A 16,422-nucleotide genomic window follows, 5' to 3' on the forward strand; every position below is an offset into this window, starting at 1 on the left:
ACTTGGAAAAACATGTTAATGTTTAGCATGTTACAGAGCTTAAGATCCTTTGCTCTCACTGTAACATGGGTGATAGTGCATGTGAATGTCAGTGATCTACTATCCCGTTATGTGCCTTTTATGACTTTCCTAACATGCCCATTGACTTCTGAACATAACATGTAAGTTCTGGTTTGGATGCTTTCTGTAGATTTATAAATGGCTTCATCAATCGGAAGAAACCTCTTTGCCCAGAGAACATTGAATTTGTGCGGCTTGTGCAGTACAACTATTTCATGAAGCTCAGAGACCACGTTCCAAAAAATGTTTTGGACAAGAGCTGGCTCCGACCTCCTTCTATCCTGGAAGAGGTGAGATTTGCTGTAGGCTTTGGGAGTGATAAGGGTGGCTTCTGTTCTGTGGTCGTTTGTGTGTTCACTTCACGTAGGAAAAGAGCAGTGATCTGCTGGCTTGTCCTCTGTTCTTGCACGGTGGCAGCGCCTGCAAGAGACTTTGAGATCCTTTGTATCTGGGGGAGGATGGGAGTGGGAGGGATGGTACCATCACTCAGGTTTCCAAGAGGAAGGAGGGAGCTTTGTTTTAAGCAGTAGAATGGAAGATGTGCTAACAGAAAAGTGACCTTATGAGCTCTATTAAAAACAAAACGTCATGGGATTAATTCTAAAACTGTCAGCACAGATAGACAAGTAGCATTTCATCCTGTGCTTGGGATTTGGCAGGACAGCTATCCACAGTGAGTGAATTGGACAAACTCTAATTGCTTCCAGCAGAATATTCATTTAGAAACAGCTGCTGATATTTGTTACTGCCTCTTTGATCAGTAAAATTGGGCCCAGAACAGATCACTCCCATGCTGGCTGTGGCCAGTACGCAGCAGGGCAGGTGGGCACAGGAAGATAAAAAGCTAAAGCTGAAGGTAACGTAAAGAATAACGCTAATGGCATGCTACCTGCACAGCACTGCAGTCGTGTGTGGGTGACAGCTGGTGTTTGCTGCTTTCGGTAGCTGTGGTAATAACTCAGCCACTTGGTGTCCTGTGTCCTTCAGCAGCTGCGTGGGCAGTGACCTTGCTCTGGTAATAAAGGAGCTCTGTAGGTCGGGCTGTGGGCTGGGGGAGCAGAGATGGATTTGTGACTGGATATTAACAAACTTCCCTGATCCAAGCTGCCTTTAGGACTGCAGGAGCTGTTGTCTGCACAGCCTCACTTCTTTTTTTTCCTTTTTTTTTGTTTTAATGCAGACATCTGAGATGCTAAAGAAAATCTGCATTAGGAACCTAGTAAGAAAATACTGCAGAGGTGTCACTGCTGAGAGGAAAGTGCAGGTAACTAATACATGGGATGCTAACATGCAAGTTGAAACACGCTGTGAACATGTGATACGTGCTTGCTGGTGAATTCTTTCAAATGCAAACTGTACTTTCTGACAGGCCACTGTTCCTTTTGCTGAGCAAATATTTCTGAGACTGGAATTAAGTGTTTCAGTGGCACTTGCAGTGTACAGTGCAGTTCTAAAGATGCACATCTTATGGTGTTAAAACAACATTTCATCAAAATAGAATAGATCCATAAATAAGAAAGGAAGGATCTGTAAGACTCTTTAGCCCTTATTAGCTTACTCCTGTGTTATAGAAAATAAAAAGGTAAAGATTCTGGAAAAAATGCCACATGAGCCAGGAAGATAATGCATAAGTGGAAGAATGGTGTTGTTCAGTAATGCTGCATACTTTATAACTGCTGATGTTGCCCATGGACAAACTCTAAGAGGGTAAAGGATGTTTTGTTCCTTCTCAAAACAGTTACAGCAAAAAGTTGTAGCAAGTGCCGTTTTCAGAGGGAAGAAGGAAGGCTACCTGCAGAGCATAAACCAGCCTTTTGCAGATACTCGACTGAGTGAGTACACCCCAAACCTCCTGAAGGGCTTGGCCTTGTGGTCCTTGGTCAGAGAAATGTTGACAAAATAAGTTAAGTTTCTGAGAGGAAATTCCTGCCTGACAGAGGCAGCATCTCCTGCTGGGTTTGGACCCAACCATTCGAATCCCCTTGCCCTGTCATGTTTAGTGGTCACTGACAATCAATTTGCCGGACTTTGTTCTCTTGCTGGGAGTATCTGGACCATCTCTGTATGGTACACGACCATAAATCCAAGCATAAAAAGCTGGGACTGACAGGGACCTGTTCTTACAGTGCTGAGTGGAGTAGAGAAGCTGAGCTGGGTGTTGTAATGCAGCATTGCCAGCTGTGGGGATCAAATCCCAAGGACTGGAGCTGCTGTTATTGGAAGCTCCCAAACATCTTCAGCTGAAGCACTGTGTAGAAAGAAAAGTGATCTGGACTCTTCTCAGCACAAGTCCTTTGGTGTTAGAGCCTGAACCAAGGACAGATCCCCAGTCAGCCAGCAATTCCCAGCATGAATTACTTATCACGCAGTAAAATCACTGGAATAGGTTTAGGAGTAGTGTCTAAACCATTGGTTTAGAAGAGTTTACCAATGAGGCAAGGATTAATGGGGTTAAGATAAATAATGTAGCAGTTCTGTCTTTTGCTGGTGGGAACAGTGGCAATCTGTCATGTGCGCTCAGTTTGTCTTTCTGGTTTAATCCTCAGAAGAGAATGATATAAACCCCAAAGTACTGCAGCTCATCCAAGGTGAGAAGATCAAGGTAAGGGAAGAAAGCTGGAGCTCAGCAGCCCATCAGCAGGTGCTGCCTGCTGAGCTGCCTCCAGAGCAGGGCCTTGCTGGAGTGCCAAATGCTGACACCAGCTCCTTGTTTTCAGTACGCAACCCCCGTGGTGAAGTACGACAGGAACGGGTTCAAAGCACGAGAGCGGCTGCTTGTTCTGACCCAGTCCTCGGCATATGTGGTGGAAATGGCAAAGATCAAGCAGAAAATAGACTACGCCACTCTGAAAGGTAATGGTGTCAACTGGTGTGGGGCTTTCCTTCCTATCAGTGACCCTGCGGTGGGGAGAAGACAAGCTTCTGAATCTTGCAAAGATTTTTTTTTTTCTTGGAGTTAGGGGACTAGAAGTAAGCAGTGGTTTGAGGAGAGGCAGGGGAACTGTTCTGTAACAGGACTAAAGATCTCCAAGTGCCTTGAAAGAATGCTGATTATAGTGGTTTCATGATAGCATGGAAGGGTATGGAGCAAACGTTTAATGCTTGTTTACAGGTGGAAATGTGGATGGCAGAAAGTGATCTTCAGAAGGTATTTTAAAAACTTGGAACATAATGAAACAATGCTCCTTTTCTAGAGTATGTCTAAGTAGGGAAATGTACTTTCTTCATCCTTAAGAAGATTCAGAGCCCCTCTTCAGGAATGTGACTTCCTTCTGTAAACAATTCAGTGCTGGAGTCACTGCCCGTGAGAACAGCACCCTTATGGGATGGTGATGGTCACGTTGTGTAACTGTCTGGCTGTCTTTCCTCTAACGTTTGGGTTTCTTCTGAAGGTATTTCTACCAGTAACCTGAGTGATGGGATTGTAGTCATTCATGTTCCTGAGGACAACAAACAGAAGGTAGGAAGATGAAATGTCGCTACTGTGAATGTGTGGTTAGAAATACACTCTTGTAGCTGACACTTCAAATATTTTCCTTTGAAATCCTCAGATACACAATTACTGATGTTTACTGATTGGTAATCAGCTATGTCTTAAACACTTGTTGTTTTACCATAAAAGCTTTCACTTCTGTTTAGTGTCCAGGTTACTATAAATCCTAAATAGTCCCTGGAGAGGATGTTTAACCAGTCAGACTTGTAGATACATGCTTGTTGTAATTGTTCCATGCTCACTTCTGTGCAGCAGTTGCTACTCTAGCACTAGAAAGGAGTTTCTCTGAAGGTACAACTGCTGGCTGCCGTGTGCTGGTGTAATGCCAGCTAACTCTGCCTCTCCTTTGTTTCCAGGGAGATGTGATCCTTCACTGTGAACATATCTTTGAGGTAGTCAGTAAATTCTGCATGCTGGCCAATAAGCAAAATCTTGTTAAAGTTGTGCAGGGAAGGTAAGAAAGTTGAACGGATAGTGTTGTGTAGGCTCTATTTTGTGGAGGTCTCTGCTTCGAAGGCTTGGGTCTGCACTGCTTAGCTTTGAGAACTGCCCGCAGTCCATCTGCTTAAAACCCCAATGTGTTTATAGATGACTGTACTTGAAATGCTTTTCATTGCATTACTGGCAGGCCTGTTGGATCTGGCTGTACCCACTCATCTTCTGATGTGACCTGGGCCTGAGGTTGTGGGTTTAGTGGCCTCACAGCAGATCTCATTAGCATCAGCTCTGACTGAGAAAAGCCTGCTGGGCTGAGCCTGTGGGTCACTTCAGGATAAACGTTCCTTTCCCTAAAAGATTCAGAAGGCCCTGAAATGTGATTGCTGAGCACAGGAACCTTTTCAGTCACACCAGCAAGCTAATGGCAGGTGGATGCAATCTGTCTCTCAAATCAATACCTAAATTGAAACTGGCATATGAAACCTGTACTTCTGTTCCAGCTTCTCTCTCTGGCCTTTGCATTTCAATTGTAATTAGATTCTTTGTGTTCAATGGTTTACTCCAGGTCAGATCTGCTTATCTTCTAATACTTAATTGCACCAGGAAAATTCAAGAGCCCAGACTAGGTAGGCATGCACCATTTATCAAACCCTTCTGGGTTGTATGTTATAATGCAATTGTTTAGGAAATTTACCTAAGCTAGAGGGCTCTGATCTTCTAATCTAACAAGATTTGCCAAGGGAACAGAAATAAAGGGGGCTTAGAGTAAAGCCTATTGTGAGGAAAGCATCTAATAAGTAATTGTCTGTATTTGCAGTCTTCGTTTTCGCATTGGCTCTGGGAAGGAAGGGACAATGGTGTTTACTGTGGGGCAGGAGTCGCAGATCTTTAAAGCCAAAAATGGACAACTAACAGTGGTAAGGCTTCATTTAAGACTCTGGGAGTGTGACTCACGTTCTCTGATGCTCAGCCCTTGCAGAACACAGCTAAGTCCTAGCAAGGGCCCTGTTGTGCAAGTTCAGCAGGAGGACTCAGTTCCTTTTACAGAGCAGAGGTGCCTGACGTAACCACCCAGTCAGTGTCTGCCTCCATACGATGTGTAATAGAGGGTAATTACTTTGGGAGTTGCAGCTACTCGCCTTGTACTTGAACTTTCACTGCTACTTGTTCTCCCAAGCTGGCAAACAAGGATACTTCAAGTACCTAACATTCGTACCTAACTTACTGATTCCTTCCTTTTCTTGTCCCAGGTGTCAACCCAAGCAAAGTCTTGATGAGAAGCAGTTCCTGTTTCTGGTCCCTGTCTTGGCTAGGAACGGGAAGGAGCCTGCAGGATGAGACCAGCACCTGCATCTCCCCTGAGATCTGTGATGCCATAGGGCTGCTGTGCTTTGAGAGTTTGCTTGTGTCTGTTAGGCACCTTTTTATAGCTTAAAACGACTCAGTTTTATCAAAACTCATTACCTTGCTGTAACATTCCAGGAAGCATAGATGCTTGTCACATGCTGTCACAGGGAGATGTTCAAACAAAAAGTTGTAATTCACCTTGTAAAATGTTGATCTCTGCACCACGTAGAGCCTAAGGCTGAGAGCTCTGACCAGTCAGGAAGGATTCAGAGAGAATGGAAGGTTTCTCCAAGCTCTACTTGAAGTCACTGTACTAATCACAACGTAAAATGCAGATGAATGAAGTTGTTTCTCTCAAGCAGCATACGGAGCTATGTCTGAATGTAGCAATAAGGCTGGCACTGGTCTTCTGAGTTGATGCATCATCAGGGTATCTCGGTTCTCTGCTTTGTCTACTCTGCTGTGAGGCTGGGAGGTTGTTCCTATCCCTGCAAGCAGCTATGCACAGCGCAGTGAGACTCCAGGAGTGGCAATGTGACAGATAACCAAAATTCTTCCCTTTTAAGAGGGATGACATGCTGCCTTGGTGCAATTCAGTTCAGAAGAAAAGTCTCCTGGTGGTTAAGAACCTTTGTATCTATCAGAGCTGAGATTCTGCTCGTTCTTGTGAGTGGGGGAGGCATCCCTGTTCCCTCAAGGTGGGTATTTGGCAGCAGCAGCTGCCGTATCTGGTTGTAGCACTTACTCTGCTGCCTCATGTTGAGGCAAACTGGCTTGATCTAGGCTGAAACTGCAGCCTAAGGAGCCCTGACTTGGAATTCTGCAGTCCTTAGAGCAAGATTAGCAGTGACTTGGCCATGAGGTTACCAGGAATTGAAATGAACAGCTAGGTGAGGATGACGTGTAGTAGTTCTTACCAAAAGTTCTTTTGAGCTCCATGGCCCCTGAGGACAGCGTGCTAGCCATTGAGCTTCACATGAGTAATAAAGCAACTCCCATGTAAATATGAAATATCTTCTAATTTATTTTGTCATATTAAAAAAAAAAAAAGTACATATTGCAAACATCAACCATACACTGAAGTCCATCTTAAGCTTTTTTGGGTATAAGTACAAAATAGGAGGGAATGATTGTACAGAACACAAAACACAACAACTCCATTAAGACTAAAAGGTTCCACCCACCCCTTGCACAAAGGTAAGACTGGAGCTTGGAGACTTTGACCAGGTGATGTCCTGCAGCGGGGGGGGCTCCAGAACATGGCTGTACAAATACAGGAGTGGCTGCTTTGGGGAGCTACAGCTGTTCCAAGAGGTGGGAGCAAACGCGTTCTTAGCTAGCTTGGGGCTGGGGGTTCCTCTTGCCTGTCCTGCCCACCCCTAACCGCATCACAAGCTGCTGCTTTGAAGCTTTTCTGCATTTCTATAATGGACTAAAATCACCTCCAAGAGCAAGGCTTCAGCCTGCTTTACCCTGTCAGTATTATGGGCTGGTGTTGGGTGCTGAAGAGTAATGTGCACGAATGCCAGCAGGCAGGGCTGCAGTGTTTATGCCACGCAGTACTCCATCAGCTTGTGAGCAGGGTGGCTGCCCTGCACCCTGACTTCCCCCGAAAGCCATAGTGGCAAAACCATTTAAAGTAAGAGGCTCAAGGGCTAGGAGCATTTGTGCAATGGCATTAAGGGGCTGTGGGAGCTGGTTTTGTTCATTAAGTCTCAACAAAGCAAGGAGAAGTGGCCAGTAGGTAAAGGCTGTTGTAACATGTGCCAGCAATACTTCGTTATTAACATCGTTATTAACATTATTACACAGCTGGGGCAATTAGTTCAGTTTGGAGTGTGTTAAAGCAGAGCCTGCCCATAATCCAAGACCAAAACTGAAACCTGCTCAGACTCTCCTGGAGTGACTAAAGCAATGCCTACAATAAACAGCTGTAAAAGATTAAAAAAAAATCATCCCCTATCTTTTAAGAACATAGTTTGCAAAGCCTGAAAGAGGAAATCCCGAAGCCAGTTACTCATCTATTTACAGAGAGGTTAATCACAGAGCTGTGACCTCTCAGGTGCTCAGCATCTGGAGCCAAAGCTGCTTCTGCACCCCAGGAGGGGACTGGGTGGCATTTGAGCAGCCCTCACTGCCCAAAGCTCCTCTGCCCCCGTGCTGAGCCACCTGCTGGCCCCACAGCCAGCTAAAGAGGGGGCTGAGGGGATGCAGGAGTCAGACAATGGCTTAAAACAGGGCAGAGCACAGACCCCCCCGAGGGCAGTAGGCCTGTTACAGCCCCCCACAACCAGCCCCACAACACACCAAAGTGCATGGTGCCAGAGAGCGATCCCGGGGACTTTACTTCCACGCTCCCCAGCTTATCTCATGAGGAAGGTCAGGGAGAGGCACCGGGGCCTCACAACCATCTGCACTATGGACCTGTACGAACCCACAGCGTGCACTGCTGCCAGCACACGCAGGTACGGCTTAAAACAGAAGCCCAGGGTAGGAAGGACAGGGCCGAAGCTGCTGAACTACACTGATACGGCTGGGCGCTGCTGAGTTCTCACTTATCAGGAGCTGAAGAGAGATAAGAGGAGACAGGAACAACAATCACATCTGCCACAGACGGTGGCTGTAATTTAGAAAAGTCTTTGGTTACTAGAAAGACAGCTTCAGCCTAACCATGAGTTTGTAGTCCTACACGATGCTCCAGAAGCATAACCCACACAAACAAAAGGCTTCAGCCTTAGCAGTTAGATCCCAGCCAGCTGCTCTGCAACTGGAGATAAAAGCAGCAGCGTGACATCGCTGGTGATGCTGACCACACCTTTGGTTTTTGACGTGTTAGGATGCCATCAGCAGCCCTGAGCAGGAGCAGGACTCCTTGCAGCACGAAGGTTACAGAAGCAAATACCCACGTAAAGACAGAGCTGCTGCTCTGTGAGACACCTGGCTGTCGAGGCCAGTTGATATTCCAGATGAAGAGTCAAAAATAATGGAATAAACCAAAGCACTGTGGTGGCTGCCATCCTGCCTGGAAGTTTAAGACTCGCTGCTGCTGGTTTCTCTCCCTGCCAAGATTTGCTGCATTGACCGTTACAGCCGTTGCTCTTCTCACTATCCTTCAGCATCCAATCCTATCGGATTACACACGATCTACCACTAACATTGCCACTTGACTCCACACGAGGCAACACGAGACTAGGAGGTAGATAAGACACTCATTTATAATAGAGGACTACTCTCAGGAAGCGAGACGATTCAGCTTTCTCTACGTTTCAGCTCCACCCTTTCACACACAGCTGCCATTTCTGCAAAGAGACTTGGAAATATGCTCAGGATAAAGGCAAACGAGGATCAGCCACCTCTGGGCCACCGTCTTTTCCTCCCCGTGGTACTCAGTGCAAGAAAATGCTCCTCTATCAGTCACAGAACCCACCTACGGCTGCTGGCCTCCAACCTACGTGAGGCAGGTGTGGAATGGTTGGACCCGCGATGAAATCTAACCCATGGTGAAAGCAGGACAGAAAGCACAGCTCCCTGACCCGTAATTTGATGGAAACAGGCTCCCCAGTGCGGGTGTGGGGTCAGGCAGAAGTTCTAAGCTCCAACTGGCAGCAACAGCCCCAAGGAAAAGCCATCAGGTACAATTAGCTCCTGGTCCTCCAACTGGAGGAATTTTAACAACAAAGCAGGGCTGGGTCCCCACGATTCTGTGCTGTAGCAGCTCCACCAAACCGTTGGAGAAGAGGGCCCCAAGCATGGCAGGGAGCTGCAGGCAGATCCCCACAGCCCAGCACCACGCAGGGCTCCCTCTGCCCCAGGCACTGCCAGCATGAGGTGCTCAGCACGTGGCTCTTTTTGGGCTGGCAGCCGTGCTGAGGCACTCCCGAGCTACCGACCCTATCGCCCGCAGGCCTGGAGGAGAGGGAGCTCTGCAGCAGCTCCGGTGCTCGGCTGGCCGCGTTCCTCCCACGCCGCAATGCCCGGGAGGAGACAGGGCCAGGGAGTGCCTGGAAGGAGGACAGGCGGCTGACTGACCTTTTGTTGCTGTCGGGTTTGTCTGTCGGTTTGGTTTAAAGTGCAGGATAATTACAAAAGCCAAAGGAAGCCAGCCTTCTTCCTCACTAACCACAAAAGAGCAAAGACGAGAGTGCTAAAAATTCAGGGCATTGCTCCCGACGCTCAACGGGGCCTCACACATCTACCGCACGCCCGGTGACCTTTCTTATTCCTGTCCTAGAACTACTGCATTTAAATACCCCCAAATAATCTAGTTTGTTACAAAAACGGAATTTACAGACTTGGTTGAAGAGAAGAGGAGCTGCCCAGGCAGCCCCGTGCAGCCGGCGGCCGTGGGGCCGCTCACTGGTGCAGGTGGGCTCTGTCGTCCGGCCGCTTGATGTGAATTCTTCGCACGCGCTCGATGCGCTCCCGCTCCTCGTCTTCCTCCAAGTGGTGGGAGCGCCCAGCTGCCCCTCCTGTGGCCTCCAGGAGCGCGTTGTCAGGTCCTCTCCCGTCCTGGGACTCGTACAGCAGGATGTTCAGCGTCTCCTCGTAAATGCGGGCTTCTGGGAACTCCACCTGCCCACCGAGAGAGAGAAGGTCACTGTCAACTAGTGCCAGTCGCTGCAGGCACCAAGTTATCTCGTTCTTTCCCCCAATATCTCCCTGTTTTTAAAAAATTCTTAGTTGTACACTAGCTGTAGAAATCCTTTCTAGCACAAACGTTTCCATTTTGTTATTTGCTTTCAGCCACCGAGACCCAGCAAGTCTTATTTTAAGATCTGTCCCACTCACAGGGCAGATTCAGTCAAATTTCTCCTGGGAGAAGGAAAAAGGAAGAAGGAAGGGATGCTGCTGCTCACCAGGAGCTGTCTTTACACAGGACTGGCTACCAAATTCGGGCAGGTGCACAGGTCTGTCTGAAGACAAGAACTGGACTGAGCCTGCACCACAGAACACCACAACTGCCCCGTGTGAGGTGCTGCACCCCAGCAGCCCACGCCCCAACAAACCCCCAGGATGAGCTGCACTGTGCTGCTCTCGCTGTGAATGGGAATTTATTGTTCTATTGAGATGCTGGGCAATGAAAAGAGCATTCAAAAAGCAACAGATGTCAGGGTGCCAGCCCAAGGGCCCAGCGCTGGAAGCGTTCAGGGGTTCACTCGTACCTTGGTCTGCTTCTTCTCAGTAGCGTACACAATGGAGGTGCAGCAAACTTCAGCGATCTTCCGTCCCTGGCCGTAGAAGGACCAGCAGCAGATCTCGTCTCCAATCACGTCTTTTATGAACAGCACCCTCCCGTTGAACCGCAGGGAGAGCTTATCGAACAGCTCGATGTTCTTCAGCATGTTGTCGTCAGAGTTGCTGCGAGAGACGACGAAGGCAGCACGTTAGGGGCAGGACAGAAGGGGTCAGGCAGCGAGCACAGCCCGCACACGCCCAGCTTCCTCTGCCCTCCTACGGCTCTACCATGGTGGTGTTTGAAGAAGGTCTCCAGGACTGCAGTGGGTAACTCAGAGCAAACATATCGTGGAATTCAGTCTACAGACAACTTCAAAGAGCTGAAGCCGCTTACCTGGTGTAGGAATATTTGTTGTTGCTCCTGTTATATAGCAACTTCACCGCTGGCTGGAAAAGGAAACAAAGCACGGATCAGTTCCAGGCCACGCGGTACGCGCTGGAGTCTCAGCTCAGCCCGAGACCACACAGCGGAGGAGCTGCAACACGAAATGATGCCACCAGGCCCAGACTCGGTGGGATTTCGTTGTTGCCACAGAACTGTCGTGCACTGGCTGGCAAAAGGCCTGCAATCCTCAGAGAAGAGATCTCTTCTGTGCCTAAATCCTAACTCGTTCTCACCCTCCCCTCTACCCACTGCGGCCAGCAGGACAGGAGCAGGAGTCACCGATCCACTTTAGCTAAAACATCATCTGGCGTTATTTCCCAGTGAACAAACCAGCAGATCTGCCAGCCCCCATCTCCCACCCTGCTTCTGCTGCAGCCTGTGCAGAACGACACCGATTTTACCAGCTTCAGTGGAGAAAGACACGGCCAGGCCCAGCCCGAGCAACATTTGGCTTTTAATTTAGAAGGAATACTTGGTCTGGTGTGGATTTCCAGTTCCCTGCAGCTCAACAGTTACAGAATATTTGTTAAATACTTGGTCGAGATCCCAAGCAAGCCCCAGGGCAGCAGGCCAGCACCCTCCCAGGCGCAGCCTCTCTCACCTTATTAGACGTGGCGATCAGCTTTTGCTCCTCCTTGGACGACGTGATGACCGGGACCTTGCAGAAGGGTTCATACGCGTCTTTGTTCTGCTGAAACAAGAAGCAAACGGACGCTGAATGCACACAGACCTCGAGGCACACCAGCATTCACTGAGTAAATTCTGTTCCACTGCTGGAGAGCTACAAGCTCGGCGTGTGATCTGCCTTCACACGGCACTGAGCAGCTGCTTCTGGTCCCTGTTCTGAACCAAGCTGGTGCTCCAGCTGCGGGGCAGCTTCCCCAGGGACCATCTGAGCTGCTCGGGAATTGCAGGGACCAATTGTTTTTATGTAATTAAACAGCAGGAGCCAACTGTGCGACCTACCTGCAGGGCTGCCTGGCACTCGTCCACCAGCCCCTGCACCAGGTAGTACTTTGCCTCGGCCAGCAGCTCCTCGATCTCCCGGCGGCTCTCGGGGAGCGGCACGGCGCCGTCACGCAGGTAGTTCAGGATCGTCCCAAAATGCTTCCCACAGCGGTCGATCAGGATCCAGCCTGGGGAAAGGGGAAGAGCACGGTCCAGCAGAGGCCAACGTGGCCAAATACCTCGAGTCTGGCCCAGGAGCACTGCACCAAGCAGGCTCCCACCCAGCTCGAGCCAGCAGGCGGAGCAGCACTCGCACGGGGGGCTCGCTGCCTCCTCCTGCATTTTTCACGGGTGTGGGAGCAAGGCAGGAGGCTCACTCGTTTCTCACAGCTCCCCAGCTACTGACAAACGATTACCTGTTACAGAGGAACGAGTTCCTCTTGTTGTCAAAGCAACCAGCGCTGTTTTGCCTCTGCTCACGGAGCCCCTGACTGTTTTCTCACCTTCTGAGGGCCCTGCTACACGCACGCAGACCGGGCCATCTGTGGGTTCCTGCACCTGAGCACAACGTCAGGACCACCACCACCTCCAGCAGATGTGCCAGAGGTCAGAAAAAGAAAGGCAGCACAGACCTGGGACGTGTCCCTGCCAGCACGGCTCCGCTCTGCGCATTCCCCAGGTGAGCGATGTGGCAGAACGGCCCCAAACTGCCGAGCTGAAACACGTGAGGGGGACGGCCCAGACGGCCCCTGCCCCAGCTCAGCAGCACCTCTGTGTGATGGGAAGGGGGTGAGAGGCCCCACACGGCCACAATAACCCGCTCTGCAGCGCTGAGCTGCTGGCAGGGAGATCTCTGCCTCCCCTCTCGCTGCCTGACACGGGCAGGACCCCGCGAGGCGTTTGGCAACGCCCAGACACCGGCGAGTTTCCATAAAGGAGCAGGCGGCCACTTGCGGGCTGCAGCTCAGGAATGCAGCGAGGAAAGGCTCGTGGGGAAGGAGTCATATTTTGGACAAATAAGGCAAGGAGGTTAAAGCAGACCCCGCGCCTTCTGCAGGAGTGGAATTAGTGCTAAAACCCCAGCGTTTGGGTACGTCTGGGAGGCCGACACGTCCCCCTCGTGCTGCTCCGAGACACCCTCGGGAAATTTGCTGCAGGCTCCCTCCTTCCCATCTCCCTCCTCGCCCTGCCAAACACGAGGTGTGCTCCCAGCTGGAACTCCGCAGGCTGCAGTGACAGAACAGAAAGCTGGAGGCAGAACTGGAGGCAGAAATCAAAGAAAATTCCTGATCCAGGCCAACAAACACAGCACAGCGACACAACCAGGGCTGAAAGGAGCCCGTTTGTCAGCGCAGGGGGAGAAATCTGCTGCACCTTCTAATTGCAGACGGCAGAAGCAAAGCAGAATTGCTCACTGTCAGGCGGGGTGGGGGGTGAGAAAGCGTTTCGAGCAGCGTTGCAAAACACAAAGTGGCTGCTGCAGCAGCTTTGACGAAATCCTCGTGTTTTAACCCAATGAGCAAAGCTGCAGCCAGACGAGGATGACTCACGGGAAGAAATCCCCGCTGCTGCTGGGCGAGGGCTGCGCAGAGCCCAGGTAGCGGGGCTCAGCTGGGGCCTTTTGAGGCCAGCTCTGCTTGCAGTGCCACAGAAACCTGCCGGGATCCAGTTACTGGGGCAGGAATACGTTATCCGTGAGCTGGACGAACAATTTCTCAGCCAGGCTGCACACAACCACCTGCCACCCCCAGCAGGGAACTCCTCTGTCCCCCCCCAGTGCAGGCAGCAGCGTGCGGGAGCTGCTGAGCTTGGGGAAGGAGCTGGGGAGAAGGGCCTGGGGTCTGAGGAACGCCCCCACACACAGAGGGGGGCACGCAGCACGGCACGCCCCCAGCTCCCGGCCAGATTTTGCTCTTTCCCCGACTCTCCCCCAAATCTGGCTTTTCTCTTCCTGAGAACCGCTTTGTTTTCTGCCAGCCTCTGGGTGTGACCAGTTCGGAGCATTTTGAGGAGTTTCAGATAAAGGGTTTCCTCTGACGGCCCTGCCCCTATTGTCCCCGTTCCCAGCACCGTGCTGGGCAGCAGCAGATAAAGCAGGAGCTGCTGCGGGGGCAGAGCCTCGGGTACAGAGCAGGAAGCCTCGGGGTCCTAAAACCAAACGAGCTGCCCATGCAGACACAGAGGGCTTCAGGGCAGAACCAGCCCGGGATTTTACAGCTCAGGCAGGATATTTCAGCAGATCAGACCCCCGACAGCAGCAGAATCAGCACAACAGGAGGCAGAACGTGCCCAGCTCCGTGCCTCCAGCCGGAGCCCACCCTCCACAGCTCCAGCAGCAGGGGCGCAGCAGAACGAGGCAGCTTCTCATCACCCCCAAAAACACGAGCCCCTCCAGCTAAAACGGGGACATTCAGAGGAGCCCGGTGGGTTTTGTGGGCATTTGTTGTGGTTTTGTGTTTTTTTTTTTTCCTCCAAATCCACTTGCTCCTGCCCCGGGGCAGCTTAGTGCCAGAGCCCTGCTAATCCACCGCGTGTCCTGCCCGACCTCTGCACGCAGGCACCCAGAGCTCAGCCCAACGCTCCAGCACCCAGCTCGATTCACCCAGCCAAGCATTTTCTGGGCTCTCCACAACAAATTCCAGGTAATTCACCCGTCAGGAGAGAGGTGTTTTAAGCCCACAGCATCAGCCAGGCAGGAGCTGCTGTTAGACCAGGTGTCCGAGCGCACAAACACGGCTAGGGCAGGACACCAGCAGCTCCCAGAAAGCTGGGCCCTGAATTAAACTGGAACGCCCCCAAAACACGGGAATGCTGATCCCAAACTGTGCCAGCAGCCGCCACCCCAACACCTTTTAGCCAGGCAGTTAATTCTAAGGTGAACGTTTTTTCTATCTGTGTTTCAGGTGAGGAAACAAGGCGAGGAAGCTGCCTGCTGAGCTTCCACACACGAAGCCCTGACTCACAGCTCCCCACCTGCTCTTCTCACCGTTTTGCACACACACTGAGGGTTTTCACGTTGGTTTTTCAGATGACAGCACCAGCCCGGGCCTGACAGCACCATCAGCTCCTCCGTGCCCCCCAGCACGTAGCCAGCTGGTTGAGCCACACACATCCTTTATTCCACACCTTTCCTCGGGCGTAAAAGATGAATTTTAACACTAATAAAACATAGAAACCTCCAGGCCTGCGATGAGACGTTTCTCCCTCCCCTCTAAGTCCTGCTCCAGCCCATTTGAACCCGTTTCCACCGGGAGGCAGCAAACTGGAGCCCCCCCTCTTACCTTCGCTGTCGGTCAGGACTTCCATCCGGCCGCTGAACATGGCTTTGAGCATCGTGTCCTGCTTGGTCAGCGTCTGCATGGTGGTGTAGTACAGGGCGCCGCCGATGTTCAGCTTGACGTACTTGGAGCTGGGGCTGGCGCCCTTGAAGGAGGTGGTGCGGGTGGCGGCCGCCGGCACCGCTGAGCTCACCACGCTTTCTCCCGACATCTCTTCCTGCGGGTAAGGGGGTCGCGGCGCTCAGACCCGGTTTTACCGCACGGCACCCAGCCCTAAACCTCCCTGGGGAGCCCTCGGAGGCGCCAGGTGCTGGGTCCTGCGTGGCGGTGGCAGAAAGCAGCCGAGGGGGCAAAGCAAGCCGCCTGGGAAGGGCTGAGCGAGGGGCAGCGAGGCCAGAACCTCCCCCAAAAGCCGTGCTCGTTCCTTTCACACCTTTTAAATCCTAAATTTGTACCTCACGGATAACCCAACTCACAACCGGGCAGTCCTTGGTGCACGGAGCCACCCTCAGGGGCTGACAGGCTGCACGCCCCGAGACCCCTCAGCCCCTTCCCTGCCCCCTCAGCCCCTTCCCACCCCCCTTAGCTCGTTCCCTGCCCCCCCGGCCCCCATCCCTGCCTCCCCACGGACCCTTCCCTGTTCCCTTGGCCTTTTCCCACCCCCTTCAGCCCCCTCCCTCCCCCCTCAACCCCTTCCCTGCCCCTTTAGCCCCTTCCCTCCCCCCCCGTGGACCCTCCCCTATTCCCTTGGCCTTTTCCCACCCCCCTCAGCCCCTTCTCTTCCCCATCAACCCCTTCGCTGTTCCCTCAGCCCCTTCCCTTCCCCCCCCCCCCATCCCCTTCCCTTCCCCACCTCATCCCCTGCCCCCCCCCCCCCCCCCACCGATTGAGGCCCATCTGGGCCCAACCCCGCCGCCACCCCGGGAGCCCAGCCGCGTTAATCCCATCCTCCCCAGCACCCCCAGCCCTACCCCGAGCCCCCCCCGTCCCCATTCCCATCCCCGTTCCCGTCCCCGTCCCGCTCCCCCCTCACCATGAAGGGCGCGGCGCTGCCCCGCGGCCCAGGAGCGCCGGGGCGAGGAACTTCCGGCCCTGCCCCTTCCGGTGCGGTGTCCCCCCGAAACCCGTCCGGTGCTCCCCCTAAACCCCCCCCTCCAACCTCACCGCTCCGCTCCTCGCCGCCTCACCTCGCCTCACGGCCCGACCCCCGCGGGTAGCTCCGGGGCTCGGAGCCGGGC

At 52.1% G+C, this 16,422-nt stretch overlaps 2 protein-coding genes across 3 annotated transcripts in view; one reads left to right on the forward strand and one right to left on the reverse strand.

Annotated features, from left to right (window-relative positions):
- Positions 1-8,270, forward strand: part of MYO1H (myosin IH) — a gene marked incomplete at its 3' end in the record, with an annotated part of 22,139 nt that extends 13,869 nt beyond the window's left edge. Inside the window, exons 23-31 of the mRNA XM_084297462.1 lie at positions 191-350; positions 1,241-1,324; positions 1,799-1,892; positions 2,607-2,662; positions 2,778-2,913; positions 3,453-3,520; positions 3,910-4,007; positions 4,809-4,908; positions 8,175-8,270. Coding sequence (XP_084153588.1) covers positions 191-350; positions 1,241-1,324; positions 1,799-1,892; positions 2,607-2,662; positions 2,778-2,913; positions 3,453-3,520; positions 3,910-4,007; positions 4,809-4,908; positions 8,175-8,270 — 892 coding nt within the window. The remainder of the gene's footprint in view (positions 1-190; positions 351-1,240; positions 1,325-1,798; positions 1,893-2,606; positions 2,663-2,777; positions 2,914-3,452; positions 3,521-3,909; positions 4,008-4,808; positions 4,909-8,174) is intronic.
- Positions 6,349-16,258, reverse strand: KCTD10 (potassium channel tetramerization domain containing 10). Of its 2 annotated transcripts, none has more exons than XM_084297296.1 (7): positions 16,218-16,258; positions 15,188-15,401; positions 11,925-12,094; positions 11,560-11,646; positions 10,908-10,960; positions 10,501-10,696; positions 6,349-9,910 (listed from the first exon to the last, which is right to left on the reverse strand). In XM_084297296.1, the coding sequence occupies exons 1-7, from the start codon at positions 16,218-16,220 to the stop codon at positions 9,692-9,694; spliced, it is 942 nt and encodes a 313-aa protein (XP_084153422.1). In that variant the 5' UTR covers positions 16,221-16,258; the 3' UTR covers positions 6,349-9,691. The 2 variants fall into 2 exon arrangements, with proteins under 2 accessions (XP_084153422.1, XP_084153421.1); XM_084297295.1 differs by having other exon boundaries at positions 11,560-11,649.
- Positions 16,259-16,422: the final 164 nt, after the last annotated feature.

The sequence above is a fragment of the Netta rufina genome, assembly GCF_964035555.1.
Source record: "Netta rufina genome assembly, chromosome: 17".
NCBI classification, from domain to species: Eukaryota; Metazoa; Chordata; class Aves; order Anseriformes; family Anatidae; genus Netta; species Netta rufina.

Coding starts and splice junctions, on each gene's coding strand:
- KCTD10 (XM_084297295.1), bottom strand. Junction 10,961..11,559: donor TGATCGCCACGTCTAATAAG/GTGAGAGAGGCT, acceptor TTCCTTTTCCAG/CCAGCGGTGAAGTTGCTATA. Junction 10,697..10,907: donor AACAAATATTCCTACACCAG/GTAAGCGGCTTC, acceptor CGTCTCTCGCAG/CAACTCTGACGACAACATGC.